The sequence below is a fragment of the Schistocerca americana genome, chromosome 2, assembly GCF_021461395.2.
Source record: "Schistocerca americana isolate TAMUIC-IGC-003095 chromosome 2, iqSchAmer2.1, whole genome shotgun sequence".
Classification (NCBI taxonomy): Eukaryota; Metazoa; Arthropoda; class Insecta; order Orthoptera; family Acrididae; genus Schistocerca; species Schistocerca americana.
In genome coordinates, this window is record NC_060120.1 from 1,022,616,508 (window position 1) to 1,022,631,634 (window position 15,127).

At 42.5% G+C, this 15,127-nt stretch overlaps 1 protein-coding gene across 1 annotated transcript in view; it reads right to left on the reverse strand.

Annotated features, from left to right (window-relative positions):
• Window positions 1-307: 307 nt before the first annotated feature.
• LOC124594639 (farnesol dehydrogenase-like) overlaps window positions 308-15,127 on the reverse strand; it is a 65,939-nt gene continuing 51,119 nt past the window's right edge. The window contains exons 5-6 of the mRNA XM_047133006.1: window positions 9,879-10,043; window positions 308-349 (exon numbers count right to left, since the gene is read on the reverse strand). Coding sequence (XP_046988962.1) covers window positions 308-349; window positions 9,879-10,043 — 207 coding nt within the window. The remainder of the gene's footprint in view (window positions 350-9,878; window positions 10,044-15,127) is intronic.

The window sequence follows — 15,127 nt, forward strand, 5'->3', positions numbered from 1 at the left end:
CCAGTCCTCGTCGTTAATCCGCCAGGCTGGTTCGAACCGGGGCCAGCGCCCTACCCGAGTCCAGGAAGCAGCGCTCACAGCTAACCTCGCGGGTCGTCCTGTCATTCTGAATGTTTCATTACAAAATATCCTAGGTATAAAAAATAAAACACAGATACACAATTTAATAAGAAACTGTTTATTCCAGAAAACATTTCCTATTACACAGCTGTACCACAGCATTACCGATCCCTCATCAATAATTCTGTAATAGAAATACTGAACGTGAGACAATCGTTGGCAGAGGGATGCATGATCTCACTTTACCTTAGAACGGCTGGCCAGTTGGCATCACAATTATATCGTGCACCTGCAACAAGAATTGAGACATTATGGGTAAGAGCTTGCAAATAATTGAGCTACATAACTGTATTTTAAGATAGACCCTGTTTTTTTGGGTTGGGGGAACGCCTCACTCCCAATAACATTAGATATGAATATAATTAAGACACGAGTAGAAACATTTTGCAATATAACCTCAACTTTTTAAAATAACTTCCTTTACATTCAATTCATTCGTTTATTATTGGAATCCGTGTCAAAAACAATTTCTTGCTGCAGGTATTTCCTGGTAGTAAGGCGTACTCCGTATCTCACGACCGTGTTAGCCCTTCGTCCATAGAAAACTATTTAAGTTCCAAATAAGTCATTGTTTAAACAAGACTTAAGCAGTAATGCTGTAGGATACAGGTTGATTGCCCAAGAATTTTGGAAGCCTGCTTAAGATATACAGAAAAGACAAATACTTGAGTGGTACCTCCGACCACTGGAGTGATAAGAAACCAGCTGCCAGGACTTTCTATTGAATAGACAACTTTTAGCATACCCTGTGGGTGTTGGCTATCTCTTTTTGGCACTCCAAAATTTTCCATTTGATGGACGTTTATCTTCCCTGCTCAAACTGGGACTACTTATGAATTCCGCTGTAACGATCAGCAGTTCCGTCATTCAGAGCACAGTGAAATCAATTTCTGGTTTTCCGCTAGGTAATGATACGCACAGTAGAGCCCACCCTCCATAAACTTGCATTAAATGACTCATTGGCTGTCAGTGCACTCAAGGCGTTGCATCATTCGAAAAGAGGCAATGTAATGACTCACTAGATTAGACTATAGACATACAGTGAGTTACGATCCAATTGCTCTCATGTTTCGTCCGTTAAAGACGTGCAAATGTATGTGACACTGTGAGAATGTCCTTTTCTGAGGTAACCGACTGCAAGCGTACACTAATGTTATGAACAGACAGAACATCTTGAACGACTAGAGATAGGACGTTCACATTCAACAGATATGTATCTTCTGCAAAAATGATTAGAATTTGAACCATGTCGGGCAGCGTGTTCAAGGTCAACATCGATATCGCGGCTCAACACCACCTACCGGTAAAATGTGCCGGCGGCTCTCGCTGTTGCTATAAAGCGAAGGTGGTGGATGAGTGTGACTTGAGCAGACGTCCAGGATACCTCGCTGACGTATGCCCGAACCGTACCGTCAAATCAGTGAGTTTGAAAGAAGATGCATTATTGCCATGAGAGCATATGATGCGTCCATCCGGGAAACTGCTGCTCGTGTGAGATGAATTGTTTTGGCAGTGCAGTGGATGTGTGCAGGTGAATAATTTACGGCTCAAATGGCTATGAGCACTATGGGACTAAACATCTGAGGTCATCAGTCTCCTAGACTTACAAGGGGAGGCCGCCAATTGTGAAATTCAGATTCGATTCATACTGCGCATAATAAAAGCTCATGGCCACAGGTGTAATGTGGCAAAGCACCAAGATGCACTTCTCAGCCGTTGTCGAGAAAACCGAGTTAAAAGAAACCGTTCCGGTGAAATACTCTCTACGATTAATACTTTTCCACAGCGTCGTGGCGCAGCGGTAAGTGCTCGGGTTTGTAATCCGAAGGTCGCCGGATCGAATCTCGCGCCATGCAACCTTTTTTTTTAGTATTTGTTTTTTGTAATTCAAATATATATATATATATATATATATATATATATATATATATATATATATATATAATTCCCGGCAATCAGTTGCAACAATTATGCATATAATAAGTTGTTGAAAGTCGTTTGTCGTGGAAAAACTGGCGACTTCGAACATCATTATGTTTTCCGCAAACAAAGTTGTATTTCATAAATGTTATTAATGGTTTTCATAATGTTTACCACGTATAGTTAACGGAAGACGTAGAAACGATATTCCGAAACGAATACGTATAGCGTAAGTAAAACGTTCGAATTAGAATAGAGACCCCACGAACACAAATTTGCTGTGGCAGGTATGAAATATAAACTCCGTTACTCGCTCGTTACACTTGAAGGACAGATGTTGAATGGGCCGAAACGAGCCGCCGCATAACAGCGTTGTTGCACGCTAACTTCGAAAGAAGGTAGATGCGGTCCCTAGCGCAACTTATAACATCGTTGAAAATCAGTGCGGACGTGAGAGTTTTGGTACACCCTGTTAAACAAACGGAAAATTGGAGGCGGTACAATTGGAGAGCGATCCGCCTTTTCCAACATGCATAAGCAATTCATTAATAGTTTATATATATATATATATATATATATATATATATATATATATATATATATATATATATATATATATATATATATTTGAATTACAAAAAACTAATAATGAAAAAACGTTGCATGGTGCGGGATTCGATCCGGCGACCTTCGGATTACGAACCCAACCGCTTACCTCTGCGCCACGACACTGTAGCAAATTACTCATCGTAGAGAGCATTTCACCGCAACGGTTTCTTTTAACTGCCGATTTTCTTGACTACGGCTGAGAAGTGCATCTTGGTGCTTTGCCACATTACACCTCTGGCCATGAGCTTTTATTATGCGCAGTATGAATCGAATCTGAATTTCACAGGATGTCAGCCTTTTGCTCTGGCCCCGCCCGACCGCCAGACTTGTCGCCAGTCGAATGTGTGTGGGATAGGGTGAAACGACATGTGAAGCTCTGTGACTCAATGCCAACCACCACAGATGAACTTTGGAACCAAGTGAGTGCAGCATGGATGGCTATACCACATGGCGCCATTCATGTATGCGTCGATGTCATCACGCATGGAAAAACTTATCAGGGCCCCTTGTAGATCTTGTGCTTACTAGGCATGCTGAAATGAGGTCAGTAAAATGTTAATCATTTCTGGGGTACATACGATGCATATGTCCTGTGAATATGAACGTCATATCTCTAGTCGTTCAAGGTGTTCTATTTTTTGTGAACATGAGTGTGTATTACATGCAAGTCGATTCACAATGTTGGCTCTGAAATGTAAGTGGAGCTGTACTCACTCAGTAGAAATTCCTGTCGAGTTTGAAACTGATTGTCATTGACAAGACGTGACACTGGTACCTGGTCCCTGCTAGTTAGACTTTTTTGCGACTGCTGTTCAAAGTCCTTGTTACAAGGTTGCTGGTGGTACCATTCCTTGCGTATACGTTAGACAGTCCTCACTGATACACCGACGACTCGGGTAACTTCATCCTCGGTGTAGTCTCAGCTTGTCCAAATACGGTGGCTCATTTCTGCCATTCTGCCTCCTTCACGTCGACCCATTTTACAGCACTCATTCTATACAGCTGACTGGTACATAAACACCACTTCACTGCCATGACTTACTCCAACGTGGAAGATCGCACCACTACCTGGTCACAATTCTACGTCGTCTAAAGCGATCGAAAGCGACTCGTGTGCTTTATAAAGGGGTGGACTTGTATTTCACCCCAGTGAGTTTTACTACAATCGACCACCGAGAAAAATTTTGCATGATTGTATTTGTGACACATGTTTGTGGAGTTTAAACTGTTAGCAAATGGACCTTCGATAGCGTGCATATGCAGGTCGAAACTAAGAACAGAACCAGACTGTAAAGTTCTGACCTGTAGCTCTCGTTACACGACTTGTCTGTTAAAATTTGTAGGTAGTCTGACTGAACTATGCTTTCAGATAAGTAGCGTGTAGTAACTGAGAACTATAGGAAGCTGCAACTGGTGTGCAGCGCTAAAGCACCGACTGCACATCGACCAACCCAGTGCCACGGAACGTCATCGAGAAGGCGCCGACGCGCCAGCCAATGGAAAGAGCGGACAGCGCCACACCTCCAGTAAGACAGAGTTCAGCGCCCCCTGTCAACGCTGGTTTAACGGGTCTCCCATCACTGGTCGGCCCCCAGTTCGATCCCAGACTTCGAGAACATCACTGCTGAGTATAAGAAAGACGATACATAGCCTGGGTTCTGAGGGGAGTTATAGTGAACAGTAATTGCTTGTAGGAGGCACAAGCAGCACCTCAAGTTAGGTTATACTTATATTTTATTAGCAGTAAAGTACTGTAATAATTTGAAAGTTTAATGTACACGTTATTTTTGGATTCCTGTCACCTGCCATCGCAAGTTCTCTCATTCCTTTTTTTGGATTTGAGGTCCGCCAGTTATGCAAAACACCCTTTTTCTCAGTACCCAACCATGTTTCGGCATCACTGTGCCATTATCAGTGACTTTTCGTTTTTATTTATTGTGCAATGTGAACATTTTTGTTACATGATTATAAAATTATGTGCATTTTTAGTTCAAACAACAGGTCGTTTGTTATTGTAAATACCTTTACATTTGGTGAGCATGAATTTTCTGAACCACTTTTGTGTTAATTATTACAGGTAGCTTGTCATCTGCAACCAAATTATGTTGATGAGAAAGTTCTTTTTTTTTTTTTTTTTTTTTTTTTTGCTGAGAGTTATCCTATCTTCTAGAGTGTAATTTAGTTTTTAGCAATGTTTTCGCGCCTATTTTCGTGTTTACTTACGTTTTCGTGTGGCACGCACTTCCATTCCCCGCATCATGCTGAGATGTTGTGATGCATACGTAGCTATTTCCACAAATAACGTAGTAAAACGCTTTTCATTACACCAGAACACAGTGTGATTGTGGTTTGTTATGTGTCCCAGCCCAGTCAGTGTTATTTTTTCACCAGAGAGTTCGGCGCCAAATTTCAATTTTATTTGCATTTTATCTTTGTGTGTGTGTGTGTGTGTGCGTATGTGCGCATCTGTGTGTGTGTTTTCTGTGTGCTTCTTAGCTGTGTGTGTTGTCTATTATATGGTGTTCCTATTTGTGTGTAAATGTTGCATCTTTGCAGATTTTAGTGTATTTATTTTTCGTGTGTGTCTGCGCACACACACACACACACACACACGCACACACACACACACACACACACACAAAAGATAAAATGGATATAAAATTCAAATTTGGCGCCGAACTCTGGTGAACAAATGAACACTGACGGGGCTGGGACACACAACAAACCACAATCACACTGTGTTCTGGTGTAGTGAAAAGCGTTTTACTACGTTATTTGTGGAAATAGCTACGTATGCATCACAACATCTCAGCATGATGCGGAGAATGGAAGTGCTTGCCACACGAAAACGTAAGTAAACACGAAAATAGGCGCGAAAACATCGCGAAAAACTAAATTACACTCTAGAAGATAGGTTAACTTTCAGCAAAAAAAAAAAAAAAAAAAAAAAAAAAAAAAAAAAAAAAAAAACTTTCTCATCAACATCATTTGGTGTTTTGCATAACTGGCGGACCTCAAATCCAAAAAATTTTAACTGCAAACACGGCCTATACAAGGAGCTGCAAATCAAAAAGATGGATATCTCTCATTCCTTGTTTGTGTCGGTGCTGACTGCCACGGTGGCCGTCAGAACAGCTAGTCGAGTAGTTGCTTAACCACTACCTAATGTCTATTCTGTAAAGCTTACACTATCTGATCAAAGTATCCGGACACCAATATGGAATGTATAAAGGGAGGGTGGGAGTACTGTGTTGTCAGTGGAGAAGCAGTAACAGGACAATGGGTCGTTCACGAGAGCTCCGAGACTTCGAACCTTGGCTAATCACTGGATATAATCTGAGTAAGAAATTCATCAGAAACACTTCAACCCTTCTAATGCTGCCCTGGTCCAATGGTGGTGTAAACCACAAGTAAATCAAGACGAGGCCGACCTGATCTACTGACGGTCAGCGACCGTGGAGCATTGCGGAGGGTGGTTGTATAAAATTGCACTAAGTCAGCGGAAGGAATGACTCGTGAGTGCCTAAGTGCTACAGGAAGTTCAGCTACTACAATGCCTGTGCTTAGTGAGGTAGAAGAAAGATAAAATGGTCGAGCAGCTTCTCATAAAGCAGTCAGTTCAAAAGTCAACACTAGCCGACGCGTGAGAAGGTATAACAGCGACCACACTGGACAGTGCATAACTGCAAACGAGTGATTTGTTGTGATGAATCACGATATACAGTATGGCAATCCAATGGAAGGGTTTTGGTTTCGCGAATGTATGGTGGACTTTACTGAGCCATGCTCTCTCCCAACTATGCCTTTTCGTGAACTTCACTGTCTATCTGTGTTTGGTTTCTTCCTTGGTTTGGTTCTTCTTCCTTCTACATGTGGCAGCAGTGATGTGTATCGATATTTACGCCGTGTACCATCTTTGGTATGGTGCAAATAGTTTCCGGCAAGGGGGTCAGGAGTCAGCCGGTCGGCTGTTCCAGACGAGGGAAGTTATCTCCGCGCGGTGCAGTCGGCTGCGGCCACTGGCAGCCCCTGCGCAGTGTCGGAGCGTGTGTGGAGCTGTCCGATCGCTACGAGCTTCGTGGTTCACCGAGCCAGGACGTCAAAGTTGAGTAGTGGTTTCAACTGACCAAGCCACGTCCATTCTTGGGGTGATGGTTCGCTTCGATGGTTTACTGTTGGGGAGGTTTTCCGGTGAGCGGGTGGTTCTACTGCTGAGATTTAGCCGCCGTGCGGTGCAATTGGCTATTTTGGTCGACTACGATTTGAGTGCACCAGTGGAATTTTCTGTCTTGTGGCCGTTAGTGTTCTGGTTTCTTGCCCTGGGCACTGACGTAAATTCAGGCAGTGTTCTTTTGAGCGAAGTTAACTACTACCGTGTTTCAAATTCAAGTGTACCAGCGGAATTTTCTGCCTAGTGGCCGTTAGTGTTCCGGTTACCAGCCCTGGCCACTAACGTAATTTCAGGCAGTGTCCTTTCCTCACCTGTTGTCGCTGCCCAACATGGTGTGTAATTTTGACACCTAATACGTACTCCATTGTGGATTATCACGTTTGTAACACTGCCGGTTTGAGTTCTCATGTACTGATTGACGGGAAGCAAGTCGTTGTGTCGGTCTGTCCACGGCTGTCCCCTGGTTGGGTTCCGACGGATCAAGTATATCTGGGCTCACACCTGTCTCACCTAAGTGAACGAGGGCAGACCGACCTCCCTGGAGGCTTTCTGAGTGCTACTGGTGTTTAATTATCTGTTGTCAGCTATTTTATTTTTTAGGGTTATGGTTATTTGTTTTGTTTTCTAAAAATTTTACAAAATTAATTTTTAAGTTTATCTTTCAAGCTTAAAAACTGCAGCCTTCTGCCTTTAAAGATTATGGTCATACATTTAAAAAATTTTGAAGTTTAATTGTGGCTTTCAGCCATTAGTATTGAACCTTGCATATGTTGCTTCTTTCAATTACGTTATTGCTATCTTAATTGGATTTTAAGATTTCTTGTTGTTAAACACGCTGGCCTTCTGCCTTTAAGAGTCTGTGGTAATATATTTTGAAGTTTTGAAATTTAATTGTTACCCTCAGCCATTTATGTTGCACTTTGCATATGTTACTTTTTGGGTTTTAATTATTTTATTGCTATCTTAATTGAATCTTGATTTTTTCAAGATTTCTTGTTGGTCTTCTGCCTTTAGAGGTCTATGGAAATATATTCTAAAATTTTGGAATTTAGTTGTGGCCCTCAGCCATTAATATTGCACTTTGCGTATGCTGTTTTTTGAATTATTTTATTGCTATCTTAATTGGATTTTTATCTTGTTAAGATTTCTTGTTGGAGGCCTTCAGCCGTGAAAGAGCTGCATTCGGTAAAGATTTGGCTATGTGCCGTTCTGGTTGTAAAGGTTATTAAATTACAATAAATGACAATTAGAAGTAGAAACTGATCTCAACCCTTGGCCCTTTCCACAATCCTATTACCTGTTCTGCTCAGCGGGTTTAGCGGGCGTATCATGTGCCTGCTATCACGTGTAGTGGACGTATGGACGAGGCAGTGTTACAGTGTAGGGGGTGTTTTTCCTGGTTAGTGTGTTGTCCCCTAATTGCGTTCAAGAAAAAGTTAAATGTGGAAGGATATCAATGCAGTTTACAGCGTTGTGTACCGACAGCAGTAGATGAACAGTTCGGAGATTATGATCGTCTGCATCAGTCCGACAACACACTGTCATGAAATATCATCTGTAAGAGGCGCGATTTATGGGAAAATACAGTCCCCTAATGGAGTGGCCGTTCCAGAGTCCACATCTGAACCCAGTGGAAAAACTTTGCGATGACTCAGGACGTCGACTTCGCTTCAGACCCCAGAGTCCTACGTCAGTAGCTTCTCCGATTTCGGCTCTTGAGGAAGAAAGGGCTTACATTACTTCACAGACATTTAGACAACTCAATGCATGTTCCCTAGCAAAGTTCTAGGCCTCATAAAGCAGAAGGACGGGCACATTCCATGTTAATGTCTATTAATAGGTGTTCAGATACTTTTGATCAGGTGGCGTATATTTGAAACGCCAAGAATACGAGACGCTGTTCAGTAATGTAACTGGGTGATGACCAAACAGTCCTTATCATTGTGACAGCAACAGCTGTGTGATTCCGTACTAGGTGCATTTACTCGCCATCCTGTAATGGGCAGTTCGCTTCACAGGACCAGCTGTATCATCTATGTGCGGCCTCTCGCGGCTAGCTCCAGACACTATGTTGCGTAGAGTAAATATGTCACACGGAGAAACAACATGATCAACAGAAACGAATCACAACAGTTAAATTAGAGTCCTCAACTACCACCCGCAATTGCCCGTCTCAATAAGCGCCCAAGGTATGAGACCAATACGGCGACGGCGAACAAAAGACTTGTCGAACAGTATTTTGGTCTTGTTGTGGCAGCTGTTCTTCAAGTAACTGGCTGACAATGACTTTGTAGTCTGACCTACATCTTGTCAGTGTGAATATGTGTTTATTCAAAAACCATACTTTTGTTGTTAATTTTATCATGTATATGTAGGAACGCAGATAATATTTATGTAGATATATATGTATGTGACTGAATTTTGTTCTTGTTGTGGCAGCTGTTCTTCAGGTAACTGGCTGACAATGACTTTGTTAGTCTGACCTACATATTGTCAGTGTGAATATGTGTTTATTCAAAAAATCATACTTTTGTTGTTAATTTTATCACGAATATGTAGGAACGCAGATAATATTTATGTAGATATAGATATATGTGACGTCCACTTATTTGATGAACCGTGTCTCCCAGCTGCCTTCAGTTAATATTACGTCCACACAGTGTCTCGTGGCTTCTCTTTAGAGTTTCAAGTGTTAATATGTTTGGTGTTCTGGAATTTGCTACAGACTCGCTCCGTTGCTTAAAAGAAGCCGAAGCAAAGTGATGAGTCTATTGGTAAGCACGTGATGCGGACTACCTGAAGCCGCTACAAACAACTCACGCATAATGCTACGTAGCCCCGCACCATGAACACATAACAGTTTTTATGCAAAACCATAGAAGTGCCTGGTTTTAAACTATTAGGTTTCTTAATACCAGGTAGTCACCATATAATCATCTTATTTCCAAGGTTACTAGGTAAGGATACGTGCAATGGACTATTTTAGAGTAATGCTACCAATCTACAACGTATGAACACACATTTGTAGTCTGCCGATTCGGTACTGCATATTACACACCTGTACCCGAGGGTGCTGCGACAGCATGTAGACAACGGCTTCTGCTATGTCTTCCGTTTCCAGGAAAGGTGTATTATTCAGTTTGGCGAAAAATTCAAGTAACTCTGGAGGAGCAGCTGCCAAGTTTGGTACTGTCTGAGATCGTACTGGCCCTGGAGAAATTTCCTGCAAGAAGACATATTGCACTAAAATGTAAGTACAGTAACAGAAATCAAATTTTGAAAATCCAAAGTCTCTGTTTCTGTTCTTCCCTCTTTCTCTCTCTCTCTCTCTGTCACATACACACACACGGACACACAACACACACACATGACTTAATATATAAACACATTGACCATTCGAATTATAGATTATCATTGCTAGTGAAACTTCCTGGTAGATTAAAACTCTGTGCCGGACCGAGACTCGAACTCCCGACCTTTGCCTTTCGCGGTCAAGTGCTCTACCAACTGAGCTACCGAAGCACGAGTCACGACCCGTCCTCACAGCTTCAATTCTGCCAGTACCTCGTCTCCCACCTTCCAAACCTCACAGAAGCTCTTCTGCGAACCTTGCAGAGCTAGCACTCCCGGAAGAAAGGATATTGCGGAGACATGGTAACCGTTCTCACAGAGCACTTGACCGCGAAAACGCAAGGGTCCCGAGTTCGAGTCTCAGTCCGGCACACAGTTTTAATCTGCCAGGAAGTTTCATATCAGCGCACACTATGCTGCAGAGTCAAAATCTCATTCTGGGATCATTCAAAATGGTTCAAATGTCTCTGAGCACTATGGGACTTAACATCTGAGGTCATCAGCCCCTGGAACTTAGAACTACTTAAACCTAACTAACCTAAGGACATCACACACATTCGTGCCCGAAGCAGGATTCGAACCTGCGACCATAGCAGTCTCGCAGTTCCGGACTGGCGCGCCTAGAACAGCTCGGCCACCGCAGCCGGCTCTGGGATCATTACTAGTGTTCATCTAAAAGGTGGTCTAAGCCAAGAATTCGTGTATTTATGCCATATGTAAAATTAAATTCACTACGACACCGCAAGAACTACAGTTCGTCTGTCTTCTTCTTTTTTCGGACTGTGCCCAGTATTACGAAAGCTACAGCTGCAGTGGACTGCTGAAGTCGTTGCTGCCTCCACATTCAGAGTCGTCCTTTGTGCAGCAACAGTCCCGCTACAGTTTCTGCTTCGATATTTATGAGGTATTTTTTGATCATACATAATGTATTACACGACTAAAATAGATTTTACGCAACATTAATGAACAAAAACTGAATTACGAGGAACGTTCATTAAGGGGAGGTTTACTACCTTTTGGTTCAAAAAATCGATTTTTTTAAGTTGCATTTTTGGCTCCATAAAAGTGTTTAGAATCCACCCCTGAAACGGTATTTCCTAATATGAAACGGAAATGTTTGTTATTCGCTTTTGAACAAAAAAAAAAAAAATGCACCTGCCTGAAATCGGCCTTTTTCACGAACCACTTTTTTTTTATTTCGGAGGACGAGTTATTGTACCGGTGCTTGGGAGGAAAAACACAAAACTCAAATGAAAGTTTGAACGCGTATGTTTGGAAGTTAGCCTCCAAGCATTTGCATTCTGGTGCGAAGACTGTGGAGATTGCGACTTTCCTGACAGTGAGCAGCTTCAACAAAGGGTATTCAGCAATTCTGAAGACCATGACAACGATGGAAGTCACCCTGGGACTCTATTCGACGCAGTTCGCCAACATTCGGACGACCGCCGGATTCAAGCGGCAGAAAACCTCTTGTCACTGGCCGCACGAGCGACTCTGGAGGAGCGCAGGATGGTCCAGATCGAGCAAAATGCCCTCTGTGAGGAAGAGGAAGGACTAGTTTATGGACCCGGAATAGCATTGCATTTATATGTAGTCAAAACCTCTAACGCGTTTTTCTCGAAATGACTCTTTTTTATCGCGCGGTGCGGTAACTTGAAATCTACTGAACCGATTGACATGGTTCTTTGTTTCCGAGGATGCTAACTAAATTGTCTAGGAATTGTACCATTTTTATTTCGATCCTTCAACTATAAATATTTTTACTTGGTCAAAAATGGATGAAAAAAATCCTAACTTTTTTCAAATGGCCGCCAATTTGTTTCTCATGGTCCAAATAACTTAAGCGAGGTACAACTCCTAAAGAAACTTATATACCTCGCTGCCGTCAACTCAATTTTGTTTTCAGACGAGCAGGCTGACCTGTGACATACCGCGCGTGGAGGTCTACATCGAAATTTTGTTTCGTTCCGACGGCACTTCTACCTTTGCTCTTCGACATATCCGGTCGCAAAAATTCCAATTTGTAGAGGCAATATCAATAAACATTTTGACCAAATTTGAGAGTGATATCTGTAACACATTCCGAGAAAAAAATTCTCAAAGACCATGCTTTTTCCGGATCAAAGATAGTAAACATCCCCTTAAGTAAGGCAACACATTTTTTCTCGAAAGCAGCTTGGTTTGGCTCAGGATTCCAATATATCATATTATCCTCCACTCTTTTCGCTACAAAATCGCGTTTTTCAACATAATCTCCGTTCAATGGTGAAGGTTTTACGACACGTGACCCGAATGGTACCGCTCTACTTGTCGACCTAGGAGCCAAAGTATTGTTGCATCTGCCGGCCGGCGTGGCCGAGCGGTTCTAGGCGCATCAGTCTGGAACCACGCGACTGCTACGGTCGCAGGTTCGAATGCTGCCTCGGGAATCGATGTGTGTGATGTCCTTAGGTTAGTTGGGTTTACGTAGTTCTAAGTTCTAGGGTACTGATGACCTCAGATGTTAAGTCCCATAGTGCTCAGAGCCATTTTAACCAATTTTTACTGTTGTATCCATAATTCACCATCATCCGCGTACTGTTTTCCACGGAGTGCGTCCCTCTTCGGGCCAAACAGATGTTAAGTAGGATCGTGCGAGAACGGGGTAAAGGGTGGGTGAGGAAGAACAGTGCAATAAATTTTTGTGAGCTCCTTTCAGGTACTGGGACTTGTCTGAGGCCATGTGTTGTCATGGTGAAGGACAAGTTTGTTTGCATTTTTTGTGAAGCCGAACACGCTGAAGTTGATTCTTAAATTTTCCTAGGAACCCAGCGGGACACACCTTTGAGTACCCCAACTAGTGTACGAGTGTCTCAGCACTACCAACAGTGACGTCCGGATGAGAAGCGAGGTGTTTAATTGTGATTCCTCCATTACCTCTAATGAGAGTGTCCACACGTTCTGACACTGCCGGAGTCACAGCCGTATGTGAACGGCCGACACGCGGGAGATCGAACAGACCTGCACGACCTTGTTGCAATGATGACAGACGCCTCGCCCAACGACTCACCGCGCTTTTGTTCACTGCCAGGTTGCCTCAGACATCCTGCAAGCGCCTATGAATGTCTGCGATACTTTGCTTTTCCGCAAAAAGAAACTCAATGACACCTCTCTGGCTGAAGACACTTCCTTTGCAGACGCCATTTTGAAGGCTTCGTGAGGCGCCCCCACCAATCGGGAGTTCATGAAACTGGAGAGCCTGAAGCGGGAATATTTCGCGATACCCCAGAAGAAATCCTGAATTTCATCAACCGAAATTGGCCAAAAATTAAGTGTTGTATTACTTATTAAACTCTCCTCGTATATGCTCGTCGATTTTCAGTTAGGTAAAGAAATCAAAAAATATTAATTGGCTAAAAAGTAAAGCAGTTAACAATGACGTGAATTATGCTAGTACTATGTCAGCCCTACACAAGTCATCATATGCAAACCGGTGACTCTACAATCATTGTGCCATTAGTAGGTGCAACCACAGGGGAGGGGTTTCTATCGAGGGACCAGACAAGTCTATCTTTCCTAAAAAACGGCGGCAAACGTTCCAGTAGTTTAGTTGGAGGGGTAACTATTGATATGGCGTTGGAGCATCAGCAACATGGACTTGCAATACTGGTACTGCGTACTGCTGAAAGCAAAGTGAAACTACAGCCGTTATATTGAAAGAGAGGATAAAACTCGTGTGGTTAAATAGTGATAGCATTCAGGAGGTAAAAATAGTCCCCCACTGTGACCTCCAGTGCAAGGGTGTCGTCACCAGGAAAAATAAAAGTAGGATCCCACAGGTTGCAGCTTGGAATGTTGGATTCATTAATCGAGTAAGTAGGTTGGAGAATTTAAAAAGGAGAAATGGATAGGTTGAGGTTAGATATAGTGGGAATTAGTGAACTGCTGTGGTAGGAAGGATACGACTTCTGGTCAGGTGAGTAAGGGGTTCAATGACAAAATCAAATGAGGGTAATGCAGGAGTAGGTCTAATAATGAATGAGAAAATAGGAATGCGGGTAAGCTATTAAGAACAGATAGTCAACGCATTATCCTAGCTTAGCCACTAAGCCACACCCGCCAGAGTTATACAAGTTTATATGCCAACTAGCTCCGCAGATGATGAAGAGATTGATAGAATGTATGATGAGATGAAAGAAATTATTCAGATAGTTAAAGCAGACAAAAATTTAATTATGACGATGCACTGGAAATCTGTAGTAAGAAATGGAAAAGGAAAACTAGTAGGAGAACGCGGAGAATAGAAATCAAAGAGGCAGCTGCCTTATAGGGTTATGCACAGAGCATAATTTAATCATCGCTAATACTCGATTTAAAAGTCGTGAGAGGAGATTGTGTACCTGGGAGGGACTTGGAGACACAGAGAGGTTTTAAATACTTATATTGCATAATGGCAAGGCACAGATACCGAAATCTTTTGAAGTGCGAAACACTTCCAGGGGCAGATGTGGATTCTGACCTTAAGTTATTAGCAGAAGTAAAAAAATGCAGACAGGTAGGAAATTAAGGAGAGTGGACTTGCATAAATTGAAGAACCTGAGGCTGTTGAGAGTTTGAGAGAGGTAAGAAACATAACAGTAGACAGAGATAAAATACTGCAGGCAGCAGAAGATTAAATCGGCAAAAACACGAAGCGCAGTGCAAATTATTGGACAAGGCACGAGGTAATGAATGCAAAGGACAAACTGAAAAAAAAATCAGCATATGAGACAGGCAAAAGGGAATACAGGCATCTACAAATTGAAGCAACGACAATGCAGAAATAGCCACACGAGAAATGTAATGATATAGAAGCTTGTGTTACTAGCGAAAAGGTAGGTGTCACCTACAGGAGCATTACAAAAGCGAGAAGCAGCTGTATGAATATCAAGAGGGCATATGGCAAGACATACTAAGCAAAGAAAGGAAATCTGAAAA